This window comes from Loxodonta africana, chromosome 6 (assembly GCF_030014295.1).
Source record: "Loxodonta africana isolate mLoxAfr1 chromosome 6, mLoxAfr1.hap2, whole genome shotgun sequence".
Lineage (NCBI taxonomy): Eukaryota > Metazoa > Chordata > Mammalia > Proboscidea > Elephantidae > Loxodonta > Loxodonta africana.
Window position 1 is genome coordinate 50,298,852 of NC_087347.1, and position 25,342 is coordinate 50,324,193.

Here is a 25,342-nt window from a genome sequence, read left to right on the forward strand (position 1 = left end):
GTCTTAGTCTGGAAGTTCAGCTGAAACCTGTCCTCCATGGGTGACCCTGTTGGTATCTGAATACCAGTGGCATAGCTTCCAGAATCACAGCAACACACAAGCCCCCACAGTACGACAAACTGACAGACACGTGGGGGAATCTCAAATTAAGAGAACAGTATTTTAAGGTTGTATAATGTGGCTGAAAAGAATACTGAACCCAACTTATTGACCCACATCCCAATCCTGCATTAGTTGTGGGTAACTATATAAATGACTACTACTGTCTGAACCTCCAGCTCTGTGGCTGTAGAAGAAGGGACAGATTGATTCCTAAGGCGTCTTATATATCCAGGATTTTCAAATTTTATGCCAAATTTCTGAATTATTTCACTAGTTTGATTACTGATCTTAACTAAAAAAACTCTGGTAATCACTGCCTATCAAGTTGACCTGAAACACATGCCTTTAATTCTTAGTTTCTTCCCTCCTGACTCGGGTATTTGCTAATAGTCATGCCTGCATATTTGCTTCTATCTATTTGTCATCTTAGCCTGTGTGACCTGAGTGATCTAGAATATCTTGATGAAGAGTTCCACCAGAGCCTGCAGTGGATGAAAGATAACGATATCCATGACATCCTGGACCTGACGTTCACTGTGAACGAAGAAGTTTTTGGGCAGGTCTGTGAATGTGAACACCGGTGGTTGAGTGTCTTAATTGAATGCTCTTGGTTGTTGGAGACTTGATTCGGTGGCTAAGAATCAGACATTTACTCATTTGTGACCTGTTTGGTGATTTAAGTGAGAGAAGGATGTAACAATCTGCTTCCGTAAAGATTACATCCTTGGAAACCCTATGGGGCAGTTCTACTCTGTCCTGTAGGGTCACTATCAGTCGAAATTGACTCGACAGCAAATGTTTGGTGATTTAAATCTAGGTTTATGTACAGTTATAGTAGTGTCAGTTGCAAAGATTATTCTGTTATCAAGTGCAGATTAAGATGTCCTAATTTATAATTATTTGAGTGTTGCAATCAATATTATTTTTATTTCCAACTAAAATATCCACAAAAGAAATCAGAATGTATCTTGTATGGAATACGGTTTTTAAAAGTCTGCACTATCTCAGAGTCGAATATTAAATACTTAATTGGCATCTGTACTTAACCTATCATTCAGATTTAACAAGTGAAATTGATTGTTTTGAAGCTGAGGGAAAGTAAACGATATTTTGGTGAAGGTTTGAAAACAGAGGCCTAAAAACTTTGTTCTAATCACAATTGTTGGAAGAGGGTATAAAATATTTCTTTCATAAATAATATATTAGATTATAAGTAAGATTCTTGTTTAGACACTGTTAGGCTGGTCTTCTGAATTTCATGTGTTTTGAAGAAGAATTTCTCAATTTAACATTCACTTGGGCATAATTCTGCTTCCTTAAAATAAATCTTAAATAGTAGCTTTCTACATATAGTCAATATCTGAAGCCTTGAGGAGTTTGTGGAAAAGTGTTTTTGTTAAACATTAAAAGAGTGGTGGTCCAGATCCTGGAGCCAGTTCATCTTCGTTTAAAATAACTTTTTAGTCAGGATTTAAAACTTAACATTCAGCTCTTGCAATACATTTTTCTTTTTCAACCACTGAAGCTTTTGAACCTCAGCTCACTCCTAGTTTTTGTTGAGCGTTGCTCTGTGTATGTCTCAGCACAAAGTGCCCGTTGACAGAAAGTGTTCTGTGCGTGCTCTCCGCTTGCGGGAAGTGCCTGGTGCAGAGCAGGTAGCTGCCTGATTTCAGCTCATTGGAGCGGTGTTCTTATAACATAAGGAGTATTGCTTTATGTTCCGTGTTTTTGTTTTTTAATTTCAGATTACGGAACGAGAATTGAAGCCAGGGGGTGCCAATATCCCAGTCACAGAGAAGAACAAGAAGGAATACATCGAGAGGATGGTGAAGTGGAGAATTGAGAGGGGTGTTGTACAACAAACAGAGAGCTTAGTGCGTGGCTTCTATGAGGTAAGACAATCAGCAGTAGTGGGCTTTTGTAGTTAGATATCAGTGATGCTGTGGTCCACCTTACTATACTTTATAGGTGTGGGATATTTCCGTTTTCTCTGTTGCGGTATTTACTGGTGCTAGTTCAATTTAAAAACTCTAGTACTTTTTCCTATATGTTTCAAGAACACAGAGAAGTTTAAATCACTATTACATGAGATCATTGAAAAAATGTTGAGACTTGACTTCAAATTGGATTTGATGATTTCATGACCACTTGAAACATTTAAGTCATGCGTTCTCACCCATGCTTGTATATAAGTAATCCATTCTCATGCTTGACATGTGAAATGATGGTATCTGAGGGCCAGAGTGAGTTGTTATGTGTATTCCATGTGACTCTTAAGCATACTAGATCTTTTTCAAAAGAGAAAAACAAACTGTATTAATCAGTGGTTAATTATAAGACAAAAATTCTGTTGAAGCCAATCTATCAACCTTATCCTAAAAGTATATTTGTAGAGACTGTTGAATTGGTATACGTTTTGCTGTGTGTATTCTCAGCAGCAGTAACAACAAAATAAATAAAAATAAATACATAAGCTTTTCTTTTTTCTTTTTTTTATTTATAGAGAGATTTTCAGTTTTTAAAGTGCCTACTGCACAGGGTGCACCCATGTTATTTCCCGAAACCTTTTGTGCCCTCCTGTGCTGCTGAGACTTGAGTATAGCTGAGATTCTCCAGGTTCTTAAGCCCTGCCCTATACTCTTTTTATTCCACAGGTGGTGGATGCCAGGCTGGTATCTGTTTTTGATGCGAGAGAGCTGGAACTGGTCATTGCGGGCACAGCTGAAATAGACTTAAGTGATTGGAGAAACAACACAGAATATAGAGGAGGTGAAATTTGATTTATAGATGGCTGGATTTTAAATTTCAGATTAAAGGGTAAATGGTTCCACATTGCTGGGCTGAGTGCAGGACAGGCAAAAAAGCACTTGCACTCCAATTATAGGTCTGATGTCGTCTCCTTTGAGACTTTGGTCAAGGAACATTCACTTCTCTTCCTAGTTACCTCATCTGCCTAATGGGAGAAGGACTGTTTACATGCCATCGAAGGATGTCCTAACTGTTGGTGAGGAGATGTGACCATAGGAACACTGATTAATTGCTTTATAGTGTTGTTAGTGAAGCACCACGAAGCTAATATCCAGCTGGTCAAACACCGCCTATTCCCTCTTCATTCTAAAACTCGAAGAGACACACCCTTTGAGCTTCCTAATGAGCAAATACAGGTTTTCTACATTTCATTGAACTAATTAGCAGTTTTAATTCACAGCTGAAACATTTGAATAGAGCAAGACATGGTTCTGAAAATTCAGATCTTTTATTGAAGAAGCCTTTCTAAGTCCAAGCATTAAGTTCAACTGAAAAGTAAATTATTATAATATTAGTTAAAAACTGTGTTATCTGACACTTCACCAGTGGCATATCTGTAGATCAGTACGAAGTTTCATTTAGCAACCAGTACCAAAGTCATTGAAAATCAATTGCCAAATCCATACACATTGGAAGGGCAATGCAATCCAGAGTTAAAGTTTTGATTAGTTTAGTTTAATTAATTTTAAGTAAAGAAAATACTTTTTCTGAAATATATTACAGTGTTAGAAAGTCTTCCAAAATTCATGACAAATACCAGTTGTGTCTTGTTTTGGTTTGGCTTGGTTTTAATTCAAAATTTAAGAGGTTATAATTCTGATCTTGAAGAGTGAAAAAAGACAAATTTTAATTCACTGAATCAGTTACTTACCAAAATAAACTAAGAGCTAAACTGTTATCTATAGGTTGAAACAGTGAGAAAAAACAATTTTTAAAGTTTGGAGTAAAATTGCTTTAACATATGCTAAATGGCTTTTGTTTTGGCCTGCGCTTTGCCCTTCCAGTTCATCACTGCTCCTGAGAGCTGGCCTTGCTCTCCTTTCTCTCTGAAAGGCGGTATTAAGTTGCAGTTTCCACTGCTGCTATTTCTCAAATCCAATTGCTGTAATAAGTCTTTTCCAGTTGACCCATGTATAATCCCTATATGGCTTTAGTTCATAACTTTTTAACCAAACTACGTCTGCTAACTAGAACACAGTTTCCCCCAATATGCTATAAAACTTAAACATTGTTCCGTAAATGTTATTAACTCATTCCTAATAGTAATGTAATTAATCAAGTCAGCCATTTTTTAATTTATACCTTACAAACTTTTATTCACTGTATCTGCTTAATCAAGTACCTATTTCTAATTTTATTGTAAATCTTATCAGGCAAATTCCTTGAGGGAGGAGAGTACTGGTTGGGTGGGGACAAGAAAAGGGTGAGCTATTCAGTTGCCATGTTTGCTAACCCAGCTGGTTAGCACTGAGTGAAGAAGCTGCTATGCCACCACTTGCCATAAGTTCACGTGGCAGCTGTTTGTAGAGAATACAGGGAGACAAGTTCACTCCTCCTCCAAAATGTTTGGCACAAGCAGCAAAGGAGAAGCAGAAAAGGGCTGATTCATAAAGTCAGAAAACTTTAAAGCTATAAGGGCCAATGAACTTACTTTAGAGATGAGGAAACTGTTTGCTCAGGGCCAAATAGCTAGTCTTTGCAAAGGCAGGACATGGACCCATGCAGCTCTGTGTCCAGCCCAGTTTTGTTTAGCCTTTTGTGTGGGTCCTTTTCTTCTCCAATGGGGCCTAAACATCACTGACCAAATGGTAAACTATAAGGCATGATTCCTCCCAAACCTTACAACCACTGAATAATGTGAGGAAAAATTCAGATTAAAATAGTTTTGGTTTCAATTCACCTCCTATTTTGGAATTATGTCTGCTGACAAAGAATCAGAGTAGCTTTTGTGCACATTGTGTTTTTCCATTAAATGGTTTGAATCACTAATTGTACTGTAATCCTTGTCAGCTTTCTCTCTGAACTTGACTTTAGCTCACTGGAAGGTTTTGGAGTCTACAAGAACTGCCTTAATCCAACCTGTGGGAATTAAATTCCATTAAAGTATGGAATAAAAGTAACATTTAAATTGATGACTTTTGGGGATTTATTAGGTGGAGGAGTCAAAGGCTACCTTTCCCTTTTTAGTAATAAATCATTGTGAAAGTAATTTGACTTTAAAATATGAACAGTATACACAGCTTTTAAAACAGCTTTACAATTACGTATTTTTGTTTAATTATCTGATTAATATGTCTCTACTGTACCAGAAGCCCTGTTAGGGTCTATTTCCTTTGCCACTGTAGCTCTAAGCTTAGTATACTACTTGGCATAGTGGTACTCAAAAATTATTTCTTAAATGAACAACTTGACGAAAGGATTAAGCATTTCCAGTAACAGCAATTATGTTGTTCAGAATTGATATGGCTTAAAAAATCTCATTTGTTATTCTTCTCTCCACTAGTTTAATTTCATGACCACTAAGTGAAAACAGAGACTTCTTGGATACATTTAGTGGGTTTTTTTTTTTTTTTTTTAACGTTTGACACTCATATGATCATATTTACAGTATTATTCTTTAAAGTACAGACAGCCTTTGAAGAATCCAAGATGATGATTTATGTCTGGGGGTCTTTGTCATGTGTCTTGGTAGCTAAATATAGAAGAATTAAGTAATGTGGGCTTTCATGATTGGTTTACTAGGATACCATGACAATCATATTGTAATTCGGTGGTTCTGGGCTGCAGTGGAAAGATTCAACAACGAACAGCGACTAAGGTTGTTACAGGTAAGATGCCATTATTTAGTTTTTTAATGTATTAATGTAATTATTGCTGAAATTGTATTTGTTAGGGATTGCTATGTATACTCAATGAATGCAAATTATTTTTATCTGGATATGTACAACGCACCATTTTCAGTCTCCTCTGATTGCACAATTGTGTGGCTCCATCACCGTGCAGAACAGCCCCAGCCAAGTCAAAGGATTTGATTAGAGTTGTGAGGAAGAACCAACCCCACTCCAAGAATCCCAGTAGCAACATCTGCCTTCAGGGCAGCCTGGCCACTTCAGCAAGAGGTCCCAGGGTACTCTGCAGGCCAGGACGCCCAGCAGCAGAAAGAGATGATCTTCATTCCCTCAGGAAGTGACTCAGATCTGTGATTAAGTGTCCTTTCTTTTCTTCCATGCGTCTTCCCACGATGTTGAGATAGCAGTGAAGTTCAGGGAAAATACTGGGAAAACAAACTCATTATTTTCTCTATGGTGCTTGTAAGTACCCAGGACAATTGCTGATTGGTTGCAGCTAAGGAAATGTCTGACTGAGGGAAGCCCTCTGGATGCTCAGGCAGAGTCTTACAAGTGGACTGGGCCTTCACTCTTTTGGGTCAGGGGTCCAGTCCTCAAATTTGCAAGCCCAGAAATTCTGTTTTATTCACCTCAAGTTGATCAGGGACTGATGCTTCTTAAATAGACTTAGATTAATTGATATACCCATTTTATTCATTTATAATGGGAAATACGCCTAGCTTAAAGTTCTAAGCTAGTCAGCTACACAGGTGCTTTCTGTGCTACAAACTCTCCACATCCGTTTTTCCTTTATAATATGCTGTCTTAGTTTCTTCTCTGGTTGTTTGTCAGAATTCTTACGTTGTGATTATTCCATGGCTATAAAGTTTCATGGTCCACACTTCCCATCAGCAAGAAGTGTGCTGCTCTTCCCCAGGAACCCTGTGCACACGATGCGGTGCCTTTCCTGGTGCTGGTCTCTGACTTGACTTCTCCTGTTTTCTTGGGTTGATAGTTTGTCACAGGCACGTCCAGCATTCCCTACGAAGGATTTGCATCTCTCCGAGGGAGTAACGGCCCAAGAAGATTCTGTGTGGAGAAATGGGGGAAAATCACTGCTCTTCCCAGGTAAAAATAGGAAACAACATTCATTTACTGTTCATTACAGTACTCTAGGGCCAATTTCAATGTTTTATGTGGGTATATTAATTATTATTTTTATGTTAAATGTTTGGGAGAGTGGGAAAATCTTTTTAAATGACTATCTCTGATTACCTTTCCAAATTAAAAAAAAATTGGCCGTACTTGTTTTCTCTATCTTAAAAGAGCAAAAGCGTTTGTTAGCATTTGTAAAGCAACTTTGGTCGTCATACTTGCGGCTTTTTGTGATTGTGGCTGTAATTAGGTGTTTCCCAAAAGCTCTAGCTCTAAGTTTATATTAATAACGATTTAGAATCTCTTCACTAAAATCTGCCATTGTGGTTTCTAAAGAATATGAAATCACGCGAATGTGCTCTACACCTTTTTAACCTGAATCTTACATGTCTTAACTCCATATTAATGCCCTCTTCATTGTAGTTGGATTCATATTAAGATCATACATTTCCTTAGAGTAGAAAAAATAACTTTAGTACTATTACTGATAAATGTGAGGGACTGGTAAAGTGATATTTCTGAAGACATGCGCTTGAGGTTGAATGGAGATAACAGGAGCTGGAACAAAAGAAAAGAAAGGAGGGAATGAACAAAAAGGAAGGGTAGAAAGTTTGCTTTGGAACTCCTTTATCATATCAGCAGTATACTATAGAATTTTTGAGGTAAAAGGGACCTCAGATTGCCTCTCATTTTAGTAATAATAAAACTGCATTCTGGAGAGGTTCAGTGATGTGTCCAAGTGATAGTAGCTACCCCCAAGACGTCATCCTAAGTTTAAGTGACTTTGAGAAAGTGGTAATCAAGTCTTTCTTCTTAGAATTTGCAAGGCGCTAGTTAAACCCTGGTGGTGTAGTGATTAAGAGTTTGCTAACCGAAAAGTCGGCAGTTCGAATCCACCAGGTGCTCCGTGGAAACTGTTGGGCATTTCTGCTCTGTCCTATAGGGTCGCTATGAGTCAGAATCGACTCAACAGCAACGGGTTTTTTTTTAGTTCTTAAGAGGCATGCACTTAGCATCAACAGATGATGGGGGGGGGCACTGAATACGTAAACACCGACGGCAGTGACGAGCGCAAGGTCAGGGGCCGACCTGCACCTCTTCAACCACCTTGTATGCATCGCAGTCTGTTGACTAGAGGCATTACCTCCAAACACCAAAGTATTACCTGGGAAACTATAGCTTCATTGTCTAACAAATTTGTTTATTTTATTATTACTCTACTTGCCTGTTACATTATGCTTCAGTATTTGTATCTCCGGAACAGATTTAGTTTAAGTAAGGCCTTTCACCCTTCTGAGAAACTCTCAAAGATTAGCATTGAGAGAGTAAGAAGGGACAGTTAATTGTGTCACCTTTCTGTGAATCCTGTTTCTGTAAAGCCACTAATGGAACAAACTCTAACAGTAAGCAGATATGCCAGCTGTTCATATTTAGTTACTGCAGCTTTCACCGAGCCTCGTGAGCAAGAAGAGGCAATTGGGTATAGACATTAAGGTTTAGCCTCAGAGAGACCTGGACTCAAGCCCAGCTCTGTTACTTACCTGCAGTGGGGCCTTGAAGAAGTTGTGTCATGTTTTTGAGCTTCTGTTTCCCCATCTACCTTGCAGGTTTGTAATTCTGAGGATAATGTAAAATCATTCCATTGTAAAACATGTAGTATAGTCCCTTGCCTCTAGTAAGCTTCTTATAAATGGTGACTGCTCTTATGACTTCTGTCACCATACATATTAGCCAGGCAGCACTGCACTGGCAAGAGCACCGAGTTGGGAGCTCAAAGACCTGAGTTCTAGTTCTGCCACCAGCTAACACTGTGACTTTGAAGGTCACTGGATCTCTGGGCCTCAGTTTCTTCATCTGTAAAAGACCGGGGAGGGGGTGCTATATTAAGTGGAAAGCTATATTAGGTTTCGTTAAACAAGAAGTAATGCTGGCAAGTTGATGAAGTATGTTGGGGGTTGTACTAAATTCGAGTTCCTACTTCCCCCTGGGAGCTCCAGGAAGTACTGACTCATTGTAAATGGTGGTGTCTTCAGTACCATTGCACACACACGGTTGAGTAACAGACATTGCCATTTTTTCCTCTCTTCATTATGACCTAAGGTTGCTTCTAGATGGCTAGTTTTGCCAGATTATAAAATAGCACAAATAAAGACAATATGAGACACATTGTGCAAGCAGCCTCTTTTCATACCCGTTTTCCAACAAGCCCTAGCTTTTTGGGTCTGATGAGAGGAAAGAGCTACTTGGCCGTTCCACTTCAGAGTTGCAGTCAAGTTATAAATCTAAGCCCTATGACACACTGTTTCTATGATCTAAACAAGACCTTAGATTTGTTGCTATATAATAGAAATAACAATACCATGCTCAAATAGTATTTTTGACAACAGAGTGAGATAATATATATGGAAGTCCTTAGGGTTAGTAGGTTTTTTTGTTTTTAAATGTTTTATCCTGATTGTTCTTTAAGCCGGCATATGACTAACTATTAAGCTGTGCTCCGCAAAATAGTACGTTTGAGAAAGAAAATAAGAACTTCAGTGCATGATAGTATAGGTTTATCATGAGTGATTTTTTCACTAACATTGTCATAGCCTTTTATGAAATGTAGACTATTACCCATTACTTAGGTATAAACAAAATCTGTGAGATTGGTTCTAGTCTAAAGAGTTTTTTTTTTTTAATTACCCAGTCCATTCCTCCTACCATCAGAACAAATAAACTGAAGTCATTTTCCTGCTATTTCCTAGTAGGCATATGTTGCAGACGGAAGAGCTGGTCTGTCTCAAGGGCCAGCCTCAGCCACAATGTATTTCTTTTTCTTATTAGTGAGATAATGTCTGATTTAAAATGTGACATTGTACACACTGGAGAGAAAATGAATGCCCCTTTTACTTTAAAAAAAAAAATCTTCTAAGTAGTCTGGCATCATCTCGTGTCTGCATGGGAGGCTATTCCCTGGAGAGCAGGAAGGGGCTGTGAAGGAAGAGGACAAGCCATCCTGGCAAACAGGAATGAATAAGGATGACATCTTAGTCTTTCTAGACATGAGTGATTGAGGGCCTCTCAACCTTTTAAGCAAACAACTGTGAATCTCATTCTTTTCTCAGATTCCTTAGCCTAATTTTGCAGTACCAGTGGATAGCACTGTTCACAGTATCGGCCAAGAAGTATACGAATATATATGTGGTTGTCTCTGAAGCCAGTACAAGTTGAGTCCCTGGCTCTTTTTTCTCTCTTGTGGTAACTGGAGACCTAGATGATAAATAATGATGGAGGCAGACGGGTGTCTCCATGGAAACTTACAGCCTGAACACATTACCACACTTCCTCTGCTTTGTGGTTGGTGGTTAGCTCTGTATTTTGTGTTTTTGTAGACGACTTCCTACCCACCAGAGCTGTGATGGATTTTATGAGGAAGTAAATTCACTTGATGGCAGTTGCTCTGCCATATTTTGAAAAACAGGCTGCTAGCATGCCAACCTGGAAAACTCAGGGCTAATCTCCTCTACCCCAGCATGGTACAGAGTTTGTTCTGTGTTCATCCCTGAGGTTCTCGCCAAGCAGGATGATAGGACAGAGGGGTTGGAGAGCAGTAATCGAGATGGTGGGGTGGCCAGTTTTGCCAAAGTGGGGAAACACTGATTTTTTTTAAATGGCTGAGTCTGGGGACTATTATGAATGAAATGCTGACCTAAAATAAGAAATAAAATGTAAGAGTTAATTATGAAATGGGTGTCCCAGGTGTAGGTAGTTTTTCCGATGGAATAGAGCTTAAAAAGATAAAAATAATTTTTTTTAATATGAGACAACGTTTTTCAATTTTACAAACCTTGCTGTTTATTCTTATTATAAAAATAAAAATGTTTTTTTACAAAAATGCCAAGAAGTGAAGAAGAAAAAGTTACGAATCACAAGTCTGTTACTGCGATAACCTCTGTTAACATTTTGGCGTGCACACTTGGCAGTCGTTTCTTCACACACACGACTTTTTTTTTTTTATTATTGTAAAAATACATGTAGCACAGCATTTGTCTGTCAATCAGTGGTTTTCACATCTACAGTTAATCATGTCACACACACACAAATTTTAAAAACAAAAACAAAATCATGCTACAAACAGTGTTGGTAAACATGTTTTGTTTTCTACACATTACTGTGTCATGAATATATTTTCATGTTGCTAAATATTGCTGTACGATGTCATCAACAATTCAGATTCCCCCCCACTTTAGTACAGTGTTATCTCCATCAAAGTGAATTATCAGCTGTTGTTGTTGTGTGCCATCAAGTCAATCCTGACTCATAGTGACCCTATAAGGATAGAGTAGAACTGCCCTGTGGGCTTTCCTAGGCTGTAATCTTTATGGGAGCAGATTGCCAGGTCTTTTCTCCCACCGTGCATCCAGTGGGTTTGAACCTTTTGGTTAACAGCCAAGTGCTTAACCATTGCGCCACTAAGGCTCCTTGAATTATCGGCTAGCAAATAGGAAAATAACTGAGGATTCCTGTAGTATAATGTCACTTTCCTTAAGTAAAAAAAAAAAATTCAGAGAGAGAGATGGGCATTAGAAGGACTCCTTGGTGCCATCTTGTTTCTTTATTTGCCTTGAGGCAGCCCTGATCGGTTTCCTCAGTTCTCCATCACCTGCTCTTCAGCTGAGGTAGCCCTTTGGTTTGGGAGGAAATTGACAGAAGATTGTCAGGCAATAGTCTGCTCCAACGTTTAGTCTCTGACACGAGGCCCTCTTTATCCCTTCCCTTTCTTCCCTCTCACTCAGTTCTCAATATCTAACAATAACATTTTTTCAATTTTTACTTTATTCTACCATTGAATCAGGGAGCCCTGGTGGTGCAGTGATTAAGCACTCAGCTGCTAATCAAAAGGTCAGCCATTTGAACCCACCAGCTGCTCCACTCAAGAAATTGAATCAGCATGTACTCACAAAAATATTCCAGTGATGACTATTAATATTACCTTATTGAGACTCCTTAAATGTTATGTGTATTTTGGATGGTCTTTGCTTTGGGAGATGGGTAAATTTATCATGAAAACAGATTTTGTCTACAAAGGTACTCTTCAATAATTAATGTAAAAAAGTAAAGTCATTGAAACAATTTGTGATAATTTAATGGAATGAAAATAGGTTTAATTGCTGCTGGCAACAGGGAATAAGATAGTCCAAGTCAAACCAACTAATGAGCCTTGAGAGTTGTCTCATGAGTTATAGCATGTATTCATGGGTGGCAGACATCACGGCTGTTAAGGAATGGTTTATCCCTCTTTCCTTGGCTTCAGAAGAAGAAACTAGTTTGGATTCATGTCTGTCTACCGCTGTATTCCAGAACACCGTCATTTCTCACCTGAACTGTGGCAGCAGCCTGCTGGCTATACTCCCTGCCTCTACCCAAGTACACCCTGTAATTCATTCTGCACTCAGCACCCAGAGTAATCTCCTAAAATCTTAAGTTCACCTCCCTCCCCTGCTTAAATCCCTCCACTGCCTTAGAATGAAATCCATACTCCTTACCAAGGCCTACCATGTAGGTGGCCTGGGCTGGCTTATCCCTTCAACCTCAGTACATACACTCTCCCCCCACTGCTCCAGCCACCACCCTTCTTACGGTTTCTCAAAAACACCAAACTCAATTCTGCCTCAAGACTCTGGAGCTCGTTGTCCAGAATGCTTTTCTGCTAGTTCTTCATTTGGCTGACTCTTCGTTATTCCAGGACTCAGCACAGGTGAGATCTGAGAAAGACTTTGCCAGGCTTCCGCCCCCACTGCCTGTCATTCTTTCACTTGTTATTTCTTTCCCAGGACTTGCCTCAATTTGATCATTGTGTTTATTTATTGGTTTACTTGTCGATTATCCATCTCCTCTAGTATATAATTCCGCGAGAGCAGGGACCATGTTTAAAGTGTGACTTTGCACCTAGAGCGAATCCAGTACCTGGCACACATAGTAAGTACTCAGTGAATTTTTTTAGTAAATGACTGAACTTGAGGGATGACTCTGGACCACTCCAGACAAGATGTTCCAGAATCACTTTTCTATCTTTATATCCTCATCTGAAAAATGGGGATAAATATTAGTAACTATATTACAGCATTATTTTGAATATTAGATGAGATAACACATCTAAAGTGCTTGAAGTGAGGCCTAACACATCATTCAGTAAATTTAGTCATTATTATTATTTCTAATATCTAACCTTCAGAGGTAGAATGGTATTTTACAAAGTTTTCTATGTACAGGGAATATACTGCATTCACCCAAAGATATTTATATTTTGTTTGAACTTCCAAGAGTTCTCATCCTGGAACTCGGTTTTCTTCTATTGGGTTTAAATTTTTACATTTAAAATGTATGTACCCTTCATCTCTCCCCAGGCCCATCCATAGGTAAAGCAGTTGCCTACTTACAATGTTTAATTTGAAGAATTTCTTCTGCTAGTTATCCTCTGTTGTAGGAGGTGCCACTATGGGAAGAGTTCACATTGTGTTTATAGAGCCAGGTGCATTTTAACCAAGGTGGCCTAATGAGACTTTGGAATAAGACATTAATTAGTTGATCCAATTCCTTTAATCATCCTATAGATACACACATCATGCATTTGCTATGTGCAAAATCTTGCGGGAGATATAATTTGGTCTCTGTCCATGTGGACCTCAAAACACAGGGAGGGAAGTAATGGATATTTATGTGAAAAAATAACCAACATCATTGGCCACCTAATGTCCTGTGACAAGTGAGTAGCCGTGGTAGTGAGTACCATAGAATTCCTTTTCATTGATTCACATTTATGGAACACCTGCAGAGGGGCAGGGGTTGTGCTGTGCCACTATAGGTTTTTAAAAAATATTTATGACCAAGTCTTAGCAGGAATTCCTACTCTAAACCTCATGGTCTGAGAAGGTAATAATGGGACTCTCAGAGAAATTTTCAATATTTAAAAAATCCTAACAGAAATTATACCTTTATTTTTGTGTTAATGAAGCTGCCTAGGCTAGCAAAACAATCGCTGGATTACTTTAACTGAATTTTATTATCTGTATGTGATTGGTAACTTTGGTTTCCTCATGCTGATTACAAGCTCTGAATTCGTTCTTTGTCCCATACCCATTTCCTATATTCTCTGCCTTGTTTAATGGCACCAATGTCGTCCCACTCTCCACACCCAGTCACTAGCTCTGTTTCATCCTTGGGATAAATGAGAAAGGTCTTTGCATGGAACACACATTGCTTCCTGATGTTGTCCTGCCTCCTGTCCAGCCACTGGTGCAGCCTTGGCGCCTGTAACTCAGGTGCTTGTACTTCTCAGGTTTCCTGGTGATGCGGTGCTTTCTCACACTTCCGGGCCATGTTCTGTGAACATCCTTGTCCTTGTTGATCCAGAAAAGTTCTGCACACCTACACATGATTCAAGCCTTAGCACAAATCGTGTCCTCTATAAAACCTTCCCTGACTCTACAAAGCAGGCTGGTAACTCATCGTATTATAATTGTGTGCAGGGCCGCTAAGAGCCTATAGGTACCCTTGGGTTAAGTAGACAAAGGTGTCTCCTAGTCTTCTGGGGAAATGCAGTCCTGAGCTAGGGCTCAGGATTTGGCTAGCAGATTTGGAAGTGGCTGGATTTCAACACCCACTCGCTCCAGCCAGATCCCCTTGTACAGAGTGTAAGCTGTACAACCATTGAGGTCCCACTTGCCTCTGTATTTTGCTGTCAGAGTATAAGCTTCTTGAGGGCAGAAACTTTACTTTTCATCTTCACATATCAGGGGATAGCTTAGTGCCTGGCACTCAGTATGTGTTCAGTAAGTGATTATTCAGTGAATGAGAGAATAAATGGAATGTAGTACACAATGAAAAATTAACTTTAATTCTTCAAGGCTGTTTGTATGAGAACAACAAGCTTCAAAATGTAGGATCTACAGGGGAGAAAATAATAAAAGGGGATTTACAGATGAAAGGGCCTGAACACTTGTTGGACTTTGAATTAGGGGGCCCTGGAGAGCCAGGCGAGTCACTGGGGAAGTGCAAATGGTTAAAATGCTTGAATGCTAACCAACAGGTGGTTGGTTTGAGTCCACTCGGAGGCACCTGGAAAGAAAGGCTTGGTGATCTGCTTTAGGAAAGTCAGCCATTGAAAACGCTATGAAACATAAAATATTATTTAAAAAAAAAAAACAACCCTCAGGAGTGAAGGGAAGAGGGGAGCCCAGGAGCACTCCCAAGTTTCTGGTTTGGTGACTGGAAAGAAGGTTATAATAAAGATGGAAAATAGATCAAAAACAAAAAATCGTATGGACCACATTTCTACTCTTAACACACATGGGGTTGCCGTGAGGTGAAGTCTACGCAACAGTAACTGGTTTGGTTTGGTTTGGATTGGTTTGGTTTAGAGAGCCGGAGGAGGCAGGAAGGAGCAAGAGTAAACACCCCCCATGTACACACCCAAAAGAAAGTGAGAACTACTTCACAGTCCAGCTACAGGTCAACCCCATTCTTGCCTCCAGTATGGAGAAATACAAACTGGAACTGCAGGTGCGCCTGATTCCCGGGTTGGGGGGCCTGTGGACACCCTTTCAGATATGTAAAATCTGGACATGGCGGGTAAATTAGGTCACGAATACTCACATTTCCAATTTTAATATTAAAAATTGGTATATTCCAAGAGTCTTTAGGACTTCTTCAGAGTGTTTTTAAGTATTTGGTTTTGAATGATTAATTACTTTTTTTTTAGAGGAGTAGGAATCAGAGTAAGAACACTGAAATCCTGAGGGTTAGGCACCGCTGCCAATTGAAAATGAGTTATTAATAAGACACGTACTAAATTGTAAGGCAAATGAATGATTTTATTACATCAGAGACATTTTATTTCTAGGACTACATCTGCTAGATAAAATGGCTGAGGCTCTTGGTTTTCTCCTCTCTCTCTCTCTCTTTCTTATCCTGATTGTAATTTCTTGTCTTAGATTCTTTACGAGTTACCTAAAAGCACTTCTGGGAAAACAGAGAATAAATGAATAAATAAGTACATTCACACATGCATTTGTCAATTAATTGCTCTATGAAAATTTAGATATAATTGTGATACTTTGTGCTCACTGAATTTGGGTGATTGGCCTGTCTAGAGCAAAGAAGAGACGGGAAGCATATGACCTTTTGGTTAACATTTGAAGAATCCAGAAAGCACCAAGACATTATTAAATCAGACCAGATGTCTGGAGGGTTTTTAAGCCTTCTTTATATTGATGCCAGCATGATTTCCCAAAGATAGGTTCAGACCTGTCCTCCTTGAATGGTTCTGGCTGCATAGACTTAAATGAGGTAAACTCATTATAACCTTAGTGTGGCTGCCTTTGAAAGATTTGAAACATGTTCTTTTATTGAGACTGAATAGCTGGATGTGCATTTGCTGCCAATATCAACAGAGTCCAAGGGCCCTCCTGTTATTTTCTGCTTGAGTTTTCTTAGGACATGGGATGGGGTGGGGGAGGGAGTGTGAAAAGCCTCAGAAGATTGTGTTTTGTTTTGCTTTGGTTTCTCCCCCTGTTCTTGGTTCATACAGCAAGTTGATGGTAAATATTGGGCAATTTATTTAACCACACTGTTCCTCAATTTCCTTATTAGCAATACTGTCTTGTTTATGAGGAGTTTTGAAATTTTTGCAAACACACAAAACACTGGTGCAGACATCCAGTGTAGATATCTTATTTCCAATCCACTTGATGTCTTTTCACCGGTGGAGACCACCTGCATAGGAGTCATCTGGAGTGATTGTTAAAATGCAGATCCCCAGGCCCACGTCAGACCTGAATTAGAATCTCTGCAGATACAGCTAAGAAACCCCATTGTTAAAAGGTTCTCAGGTGATTTCCATGCACCCCAAAGTATCCTTTCTGGTAAGCCTGTGCTTCGACTAGGTTGTTCAATCACCTAAAAATCCCCCGGTATCTCCCAAGGTTTTCTGGACTGACCCAATCTGGATTGTTTTCCCCAGAGCTAATGCATATTGTGATAGAGTTGTTCATTCAAAAAATATTTGAAGCTCTAACTTGCTCATCCTTGCCCTCAAAACTTATATAATCTGGTTGGATGTCGAGAGCTAACATTTCACAGTCAGAAGTGGAATAAATTTAGCACTCAGGCTTCCAGAAGTCAATAGAACAAACGAGCATGTGCCTCCTTGCTTTCAGTCTAATGCTGGACTTCCCCTAGGAGACCCAAGGTCGAGGTCCTATTCTTAGTTTGGCCACTGACTCAGCTTTGACCTTGGGAAAACCATTTAATCTTCCTGCGCAGTTTCCAACCTCCACAAGTATATGCTTCCTCCAACCTCATGAAACATATCCCAGAGGAGCTGTTCAGTTTGTTCAGAAGGAAAGTTTGGTTATGTTAGCCATATGTTATGCAACCAGATGTAACTTAGAAGCGGTGATAGCCTGAGATTATGGATCGGTAATGGTGATTATGTCTTCTAACTGAAGAAGATCAAAAAAATTTGCCCAGCTTTTCCCGAGCTGTGTTGAGAACTGCATTTTTAGGGAAAAGAGTCCCTGGACTTGTGGATTTACTGGATAAGTTATTACAGGATCTGCAGAGACATGCAGAGTTCCTGTTTCTCTGCTCAGAAACCTGGGAGAATGAGAGGACTGCTGTTTACTCCCAGCTTTGCCCCACCACCTAGCCTTGATAGGTGCTTCTACTGTATTACACTTATCATCAAACTTGTCACCTTTTCTGAGGCTGTTTCAGTACTTTGAAACCTGTATTAGGTCACTATTATTGCATAACAGATTACCACAAATTTAGCAGTTTTAAATGGATTACATCACAGAAGTCCAGGCAGGAAGTAGCTGGGTGTTCTGTTCAGAGTCTCACAGGGCTTAAAATCAAGGTGTCAGACAGACTACGTTTTCATATCTGGAGGCTTGACTAGGGAAGGACGTGCTTGCAAGCTCCCTGAGGTTGTTGACAGAAATCCCTCCTTGCATCTGTAGAATTCATGACCGCTTACTCTTGTAAGTCAGCAGCAGAGAGTGTGTCTTTGCTACTCTGAGTCTCTGACCTCTAGGTGCGCTTTTAAAAGTCTCACTTGATTAGGTCAGGCCCACCAGGGTACTCTCCCTTTTGATTAATGACAACTGAATAGAGACTTTAGTTACATCTGCAACATCCATTCAACTATGCCATATTCTGTTGGTTACAAGCAAGTTATAGGTCACACTCACACTCAAGGGGAGGGGATTATACAAAAGTAGGGGTCATTGGGGGCCATCTTAGAATTCTGCCCACCACCAGACCACAACAAATTAAAAGTCAGCACTCAATTTCTGTGTGTGCAACAAGTTAACTAAGGGCTTCAAACATTACTATTTATGAATCTTCATTCCTGTGCATGTGATCTTTTCTAAAATTCTTTTTTTTCTTTTAATTGTACTTTAAGTGAAAGTTTACAGATCAAGTCAGCCTCTCACACAAAAACTTATATACACCTCGCTACATACTCCCAATTGCTCTCCTCCTAATGAGACAGCCCACTCTCTCCCTCCACTTTGTCTTTTCATGTCCAGTTCACCAGCTTCTAACCCACTCTACCCTCTCATCTCCCCACCAGGCAGGAGATGCTAACATAGTCTCAAGTGTCCACCTGATCCAAGAAGCACACTCCTCACCAGCATCCCTCTCCAACCCATTGCCCAGTCCAATCCCTGTCTGAAGAGTTGGCTTTGGGAATGGTTCCTGTCCTGGGGCAACAGAAGTCTGGGGGCTATGACCACTAGGGTCCTTCTAGTCTCAGTCAGACCATTTAGTCTGGTCTTTTTATGAGAATTTGGGGTCTGCATCCCACTGCTCTCCTGCTCCTTCAGGGGTTCTCTGTTGTGTTCTCTGTCAGGGCAGTCATGGGTTGCAGCCGGGCACCATCTAGTTCTGGTCTCAGGCTGATGTAGTCTATGGTTTATGTATCCCTTTCTGTCTCTCAGGCTCATAATTACCTTGCGTCCTTGGTATTCTTCATTCTCCTTTGATCCAGGTGGGTTGAGACCAATTGATGCATCTTAAATGGCCGCTTGCTAGCGTTTAAGACCCCAGATGCCATTGTCCAAAGTGGGATTCAGAATGTTTTCTTAATAGGTTTTATTATGCCAGTTGACTTAGATGTCCCCTGAAACCATGGTCCCCAAACCCCCGCCCCTGCTACGCTGACCTTCAAAGCATTCAGTTTATTCAGGAAACTTCTTTGCTTTTGGTTTAGTCCAGTTATGCTGACCTCTCCTGTATTGTGTGTTGTCTTTCCCATCACCTAAAGTAGTTCTTATCTACTAATTAGTGAATACCCTTCTCCTGTTCTCCCTCCCTCCCCCCTCTAGTAATCATCAAAGAATATTTTCTTCTCTGTTTAAACTATTTCTTGAGTTTTTATAATAGTGGTCTTATACAGTATTTGTCCTTTTGTAACTGACTAATTCCCTGGAGGCGCAGTGGTTAAGTGCTACGGCTGCTAACCAAAGGGTCGGCAGTTCGAATCCGCCAGTTGCTCCTTGGAAACTCTATGGGGCAGTTCTACTGTGTCCTACAGGGTCGATATGAGTCAGAATTGACTCGACAGCACTGGGTTCTGGGTTTTAATTTCACTCAGCGTAATGCCTTCCAGATTTCCCCACGTTATGAAATGTTTCACAGATTCATCACTGTTCTTTATTGATGGCATTATATTCCATTGTGTGAGTATACCATAATCTATCCATTCATCTGTTGATGGGCACCTTGGTTGCTTCCATCTTTTTGCTATTGTAAACAGTGCTGCAGTGAACATGGGTGTGCATGTATCTGTACATTTAAAGGCTTTTATTTCTCTAGGATATATTCCAAGGAGTGGGATTGCTGGATTATATGGTAGTTCTATTTCTAGTTTTTCAAGGACGTACCAAATCGATTTCCAAAGTGGTTGTACCATTTTACATTCCCACCAGCAGTGTATAAGTGTTGCAGTGTATAAGTGTTCCAGTCTCTACACAGCCTCTCCAACATTTATTATTTTGTGTTTTTTGGATTAATGCCAGCCTTGTTGGAGTGAGATGAAATCTCATTTTTTTAGAATTCTTAATTAGCTTAAATGAACCATCTGTTAAGGGGAAAGTATTTGGTTATCAGGGTGGAAGGAACTGGCTTAACTAGGGTATGTTGAATACATGACAGCTACAGTCATGTCCTGTCCTAAGCAAATAAAACATTAGTTAGGGACTATTGCTTTCCTGTCCCTGGGTAGTATAAACAGTTAATGCTCTCAACTGCTAACCGAAAGGTTGGGGAAGTTCAAATCCATCCAGAGGCTCCTCAGAAGAAAAGCCTGTCAATCTGCTTCCAAAAATCAGCCTTTGAAAACCCTATGGAGCACAGTTCTACTCTGACAAACATGAGGTCGCCATGAGTTAGATCAGCAGCAACTGGTAATGGTGGTGTTTCTGGCCTAGAGAAAGAGTCATCTTGAATTCCCTTCTTTACTGAGCTTTCCTAATTCATTTAATATGATTCCATTCACAAAAAAAAAAAAAAAAAAAATCATGTATCTATTCAAGGTTAAACCAAAAAAATAAACGAAACTCGTGGCCATCAAGTCAATTCCAACTCATAGTGACCTTATAGGACAGAGTAGAATAGCCCGTTAGGGTTTCCAAGGAGCAACTGGTAGATTCAAACTGCGGACCTTTTGGCTGGCAGCCAAGCTCTTTAACCACTGCACCACCAGCGCTCCATGTTCAAGGTTACAACTATTGGATTTACTCTTTTAAGAATTGTCCCAAAAAGTTCACCTCTCACAGTCTTTGACACTACTAGTTCTACCAAAACAAAAATAGCAAAAACCTTTTATTAGGAAAAACAGCGGAGATTACCCTTTCAACATGTTCCTTATAACAGCATGGTAAAGAGAGAAAGATACATGTCAGAAAAAGAAAACAATCAAATTAGCATTGCTCTATGAATAAAATGTGTAACTAAATAAAAAAGTAAATTGGCTGGTAGAGATAAGCAGGAAATAAAAAAGAATCTTTTTACAGCATTTATACAAATCAATAAGAAACCCCAAAGCTTTAAAAGGTAAACAGACAAAATAAATAGGTAGTTCACAAAACAAGAAATGTAACAAGCAACCAGACTTGGGGAAGGATGCTCAACTTTGGTGGTAACCAGAGAAATGAAAGTTTAAAAATACGTAATAATGAGGTACCCTCTTTTAGTCTAAAGAGATGAAGAATGTTATATGTCTAACACACAGAGTCTAGCATATAACTGTACTCAAAACATTTCATTCACTTTTCTGTGTCTTTCTCCCCTTCCCCTAGATCACAGATAAAATCTTCATCTAATATTTTTATTGGAACCCTGGCGGCGAAGTGGTTAAGAGCTCAGGCTGCTAACCAAAAGGTCTGCAGTTCAAATCCACCAGCTGCTCCTTGGAAACCCTTTAGAGCAGTTCTGCTCTGCCCTATAGGGTCACTATGAGTCGGAATCCACTCAGCAGCACAAAGAACAACACAATATTTTATTACACTGTCTCGCACAAGATAGATTTTATACCAGGGACTCTCTTCCTATTCTAGTTGAATTTTTTAAAAAGTAAAACTTTTTCCTTGAAACCCAGGTTTGGGTTCCAGTATTAAGGAAGGTGTAATAAAATTATATTAAATGTATTTCTGAAATAAGTTTTTTTTTTTAAGTATTTGAAAGGAAAGATTTCCCTAATATATCCCAGAGTTTATAGTAACAGGAACAGTAAATTCTGAATCAGTACTATATATCCTAAAACAGGTATCCTCATAATAATATAGCAGCCCCCTGTGTTCCTGTTTCTGTAAGTTGTGTGGCTATATGCCTGCTTTGCATTCTCTTTTGGCAGCTTACTAAAGGCAATTAGAGTAAGCCTTGTTGATGATAATGCAATGTTTCTGTTATATAATCCTCACATCTTTCTGAGACAAGTTACTTTATTCCCATTTTACAGAAGAGAATGTTGAAACTCAGAGATTTTTAATAATTCACCCCAAATCACGCAACTGGTTGGTAGAACTAGAATTCAAACCCAAGCCTGTCCAAGTTCAAATCTGTGGTCTTTCCTCTACACTGCCTCTAGGAATATAATTTTTATTTATTTCACTTATAAAAGTGATTTATAAGAATAAAAATGTAAACATATGACTTTGTAGAAATAGCCTATTAATCATCATTCCTCCTACAATTTTATATTAATTCAGGAGCATTTTTTGAAGTAAAAAATTGTTGAACTCCTGCAAAGGAACTGTCGTACGTTCAGAATAGTGCTTCCTATTCCACGTCAAAAGTACAGATTTACTTCTTGATAAGATGTACTATTTGGAAACTGTCTATTTTTATTGTGATTCAGGTGCAAATAATAGGAAAACATCTTTTTTTCCTATCTTGGCAAAAGGGAAGATATTTCTAAAAGAGAATATGTAATGTAATCATTTAAATTGCTATAATTTTGCATTATGAATTGGGAGAATAAAGATTATAACACAGGGTTGAAAGATGTAACAATGGTTAACTAACTTTAAAGGGAAGACTAGGGAATTTCCCAAGACACTAAGCCATGAGGCAGCTCTTCAGAGGTACTTGGTACTCTTTCCTGCCCAATTAAATGAAAAAATACAAAACTGTAGGTGATGTGAGAGATAAACAAATGCCAACTCTGAAAATGACTTACATTGCAAGGCTTGATATTCATGTCTTAAAAACGAAATACCTAACGCCAAAAGAGAAACAAACAAACTTGACTTTCTAATTCTTAGACAATTAACATTTAATTTAATCCTGATCTTCATAAGTCAAAATGTTTTTAAAGGTTTTCCAAAAGCAATGTGGAAATTGGCAACAAATGAATATGAAGGCAAGCACACAAGCACACACAGAAAAAACGTCCTGATTTTACTCGAGGCGTTCTAAACTCTGTAATGCTTCTTCTGTTTACAGGGCCCATACTTGTTTTAACCGTCTGGATCTGCCCCCATACCCATCCTTCTCCATGCTTTATGAAAAACTCTTGACAGCAGTTGAAGAGACGAGTACCTTTGGACTTGAGTGACCTGGAAACACAATACCCAGCTCCTTAAATGGGCAGCAATTTCAGAAGCTGCCCTCTGGAAAAATGACTGAACATTTGAAGTTTCAAAACTATTACATTAGAGTAAAGCAGACTGCTGTTACTTTCCGGGAACACATGCTTTGTCACTTTTGGGGACAAGATAGTGGTTTTGAGTCCTCTTGGAAGAATTTGGGTAAGCTTGATACCCTGGGAACAACCCAACAGTCTTTCAATCAACAGTTCTTCTTGACTGCCAAACTTTTCCCATTTGTTTTGTTCCAAGACAAAGATGAACCCGTACATGATTAGCTCTAGGGTAATTTTTTGGGAGTCAGGAGAATCTTGAAACTTACCCTTGAACATGGTTCAAGCCAAACTGGCAGCACTTGGCCCAATCTCCAAATTAGTGCAAGTTATATAATAAAAACAAATATATTTCCTGAAAATACATTCATTTAAGCCCTAAATTTTGAGAGAATATTCATTTCTCGCTTATGAGTGCCTGCATGGTGTGCACCATAGGTTTCAACTTTCATGGAAAACAAGTGAAAATGAAGCCAAGTCAACAAGAGGTAACTTTAGAGACTTGCAATAAGGTGGTCTGTGACAATTTATATGCAAGTGGTATGTGTGTAATTATGGCTAAAGACAAACCGTTATACAATGAATTACTAATGACAAAGTCTATGCTTTATAATGCATGAAAACAGTTTTAACTAACAATCACAGCATAGCAGGAAACAGTGAGTTCTGTTTATTTTTTATAGCTTCATTATATTTATGTTCTTTAAGATGTATATAAGAACCTACCTATCATACTGTATGTATCACCTGTTCCATTTTCATGTTCCATGCTTACTTGAGCATCATGCTAGTTATGTATCCTTTTAAGCACTCTCAAGGGAAAAAAAGGACCTTTTATTTTTGTAAAGGCAAAAAAAATTTCCCCAAAATATTTTGCACTGAATGTACCAAAGTCGAAGGGACATTACAATATGACTAACAGCAACTCCATCACTTGACAAATATAATAGGGAATAGCTTCTAAATCAAACTTCCTTCACAGTGCCATGTATACCACTACCAGGACTGTGCATATAAGTAATAATTTTTTAAGACTCACTATATGTGATAGTATAATATGCATTTATTTAAAATGCATTAGACTCTCTTCCATCCATCAAATACTTTACAGGATGGCATTTAATACAGGTATTTCGTATTTCCCCCACTGCTTTTTATTTGTACAGCATCGTTAAACACAAAGCTCAGTTAGAGAGCCATCGGTAACACTGAAGATATCAGCTCTCTTTAGTAATAAGAATTCCATTTTTCCTCATCAGTAAAGACATCACAAATTGAAACTCTGAGCACTGTATTTCTAAACGTGCATTTTCACTGATGCATAATTTTCTTATCAATATTAAGAAACAGTTTTCTATGGTATATCAGAAACTGCATGGCATCACTAATTTTATTTCTGCTTAATTTTACCAGGGGGTGTCCTTCATCTTAACTGCTTCTGGGTTTATTCCACATCATTGTTCATTACTTGACTTAAGGCCAGAATGCATCAGACGTTCAATAGAGTGAAGTTAAATTGTGGGTAATAAAAATATTGTATTAACGTTTGGTTTGTCAGCCTATGGTTTTAATAGGCATTGCCTGAACATTTATTTGAGAATTATGTCTACAAGTAGCCATGGAATTCCTATTATGGGATGTTGGCAGTCTTTCGTTTTGTAGAGGTCATGTGCGTGGTTTGCATAGGAAGTTTTTAAGAACTGATTGCTCTCTAGTTGGTTAAGCTGCATTTACCATGTGAGCCTCAAGAGGAATATCACTCGTGTTACATTCCTGCATTGAAGGCGGGTACTACAATGTGGGGAGATGGCCTGGAAAAAAAAAGGATACAGAAACTTGGAAATAAGAAAGAAAGGCCTATGTACCATAATTGGACCAAAAAAAGAGAAGACAAAAAAATTTTAACTGGAATGTAAGTTTGTATTTATTGATCACGAATATAAGTATATATTTAATTTTGCAAACTATTTTTACTTGTTTGTATTTTTTTCATTATAAGGAAAATGCTATAACATACTTTGGAAAAAACATATTTGAAGGTGTATAAGATGTTTAGGGTTTTTTTTTTTTTTTTTTTTTAAGATGTTTAGAGCTGGCATTCTCCAAGCAGCTGAAATGGAAGGTTGTGTAGCTTTCAAAAATACATCCCTTGACCACATTAGCTTTCATTTGGCTGTGTGATACTTTGTTAGTATATCGTATATTATTAGGTAAAAGAGATGCAAAATAAAATGTGTCTCTTTAATTATTTCTAACAAGT

The 25,342-nt window shown here is 38.8% G+C and overlaps 1 protein-coding gene across 2 annotated transcripts in view; it reads left to right on the forward strand.

The window, feature by feature from the left end:
* Nucleotides 1–25,131, forward strand: part of HECW2 (HECT, C2 and WW domain containing E3 ubiquitin protein ligase 2) — a 179,710-nt gene extending 154,579 nt beyond the window's left edge. For both annotated transcript variants that reach the window (XM_023542646.2, XM_064286869.1), the window contains 6 exons: nucleotides 533–662; nucleotides 1,848–1,994; nucleotides 2,757–2,871; nucleotides 5,653–5,738; nucleotides 6,754–6,866; nucleotides 22,887–25,131. In XM_023542646.2, coding sequence (XP_023398414.2) covers nucleotides 533–662; nucleotides 1,848–1,994; nucleotides 2,757–2,871; nucleotides 5,653–5,738; nucleotides 6,754–6,866; nucleotides 22,887–22,998 — 703 coding nt within the window. In that variant the 3' untranslated portion in view covers nucleotides 22,999–25,131. The remainder of the gene's footprint in view (nucleotides 1–532; nucleotides 663–1,847; nucleotides 1,995–2,756; nucleotides 2,872–5,652; nucleotides 5,739–6,753; nucleotides 6,867–22,886) is intronic.
* Nucleotides 25,132–25,342: the final 211 nt, after the last annotated feature.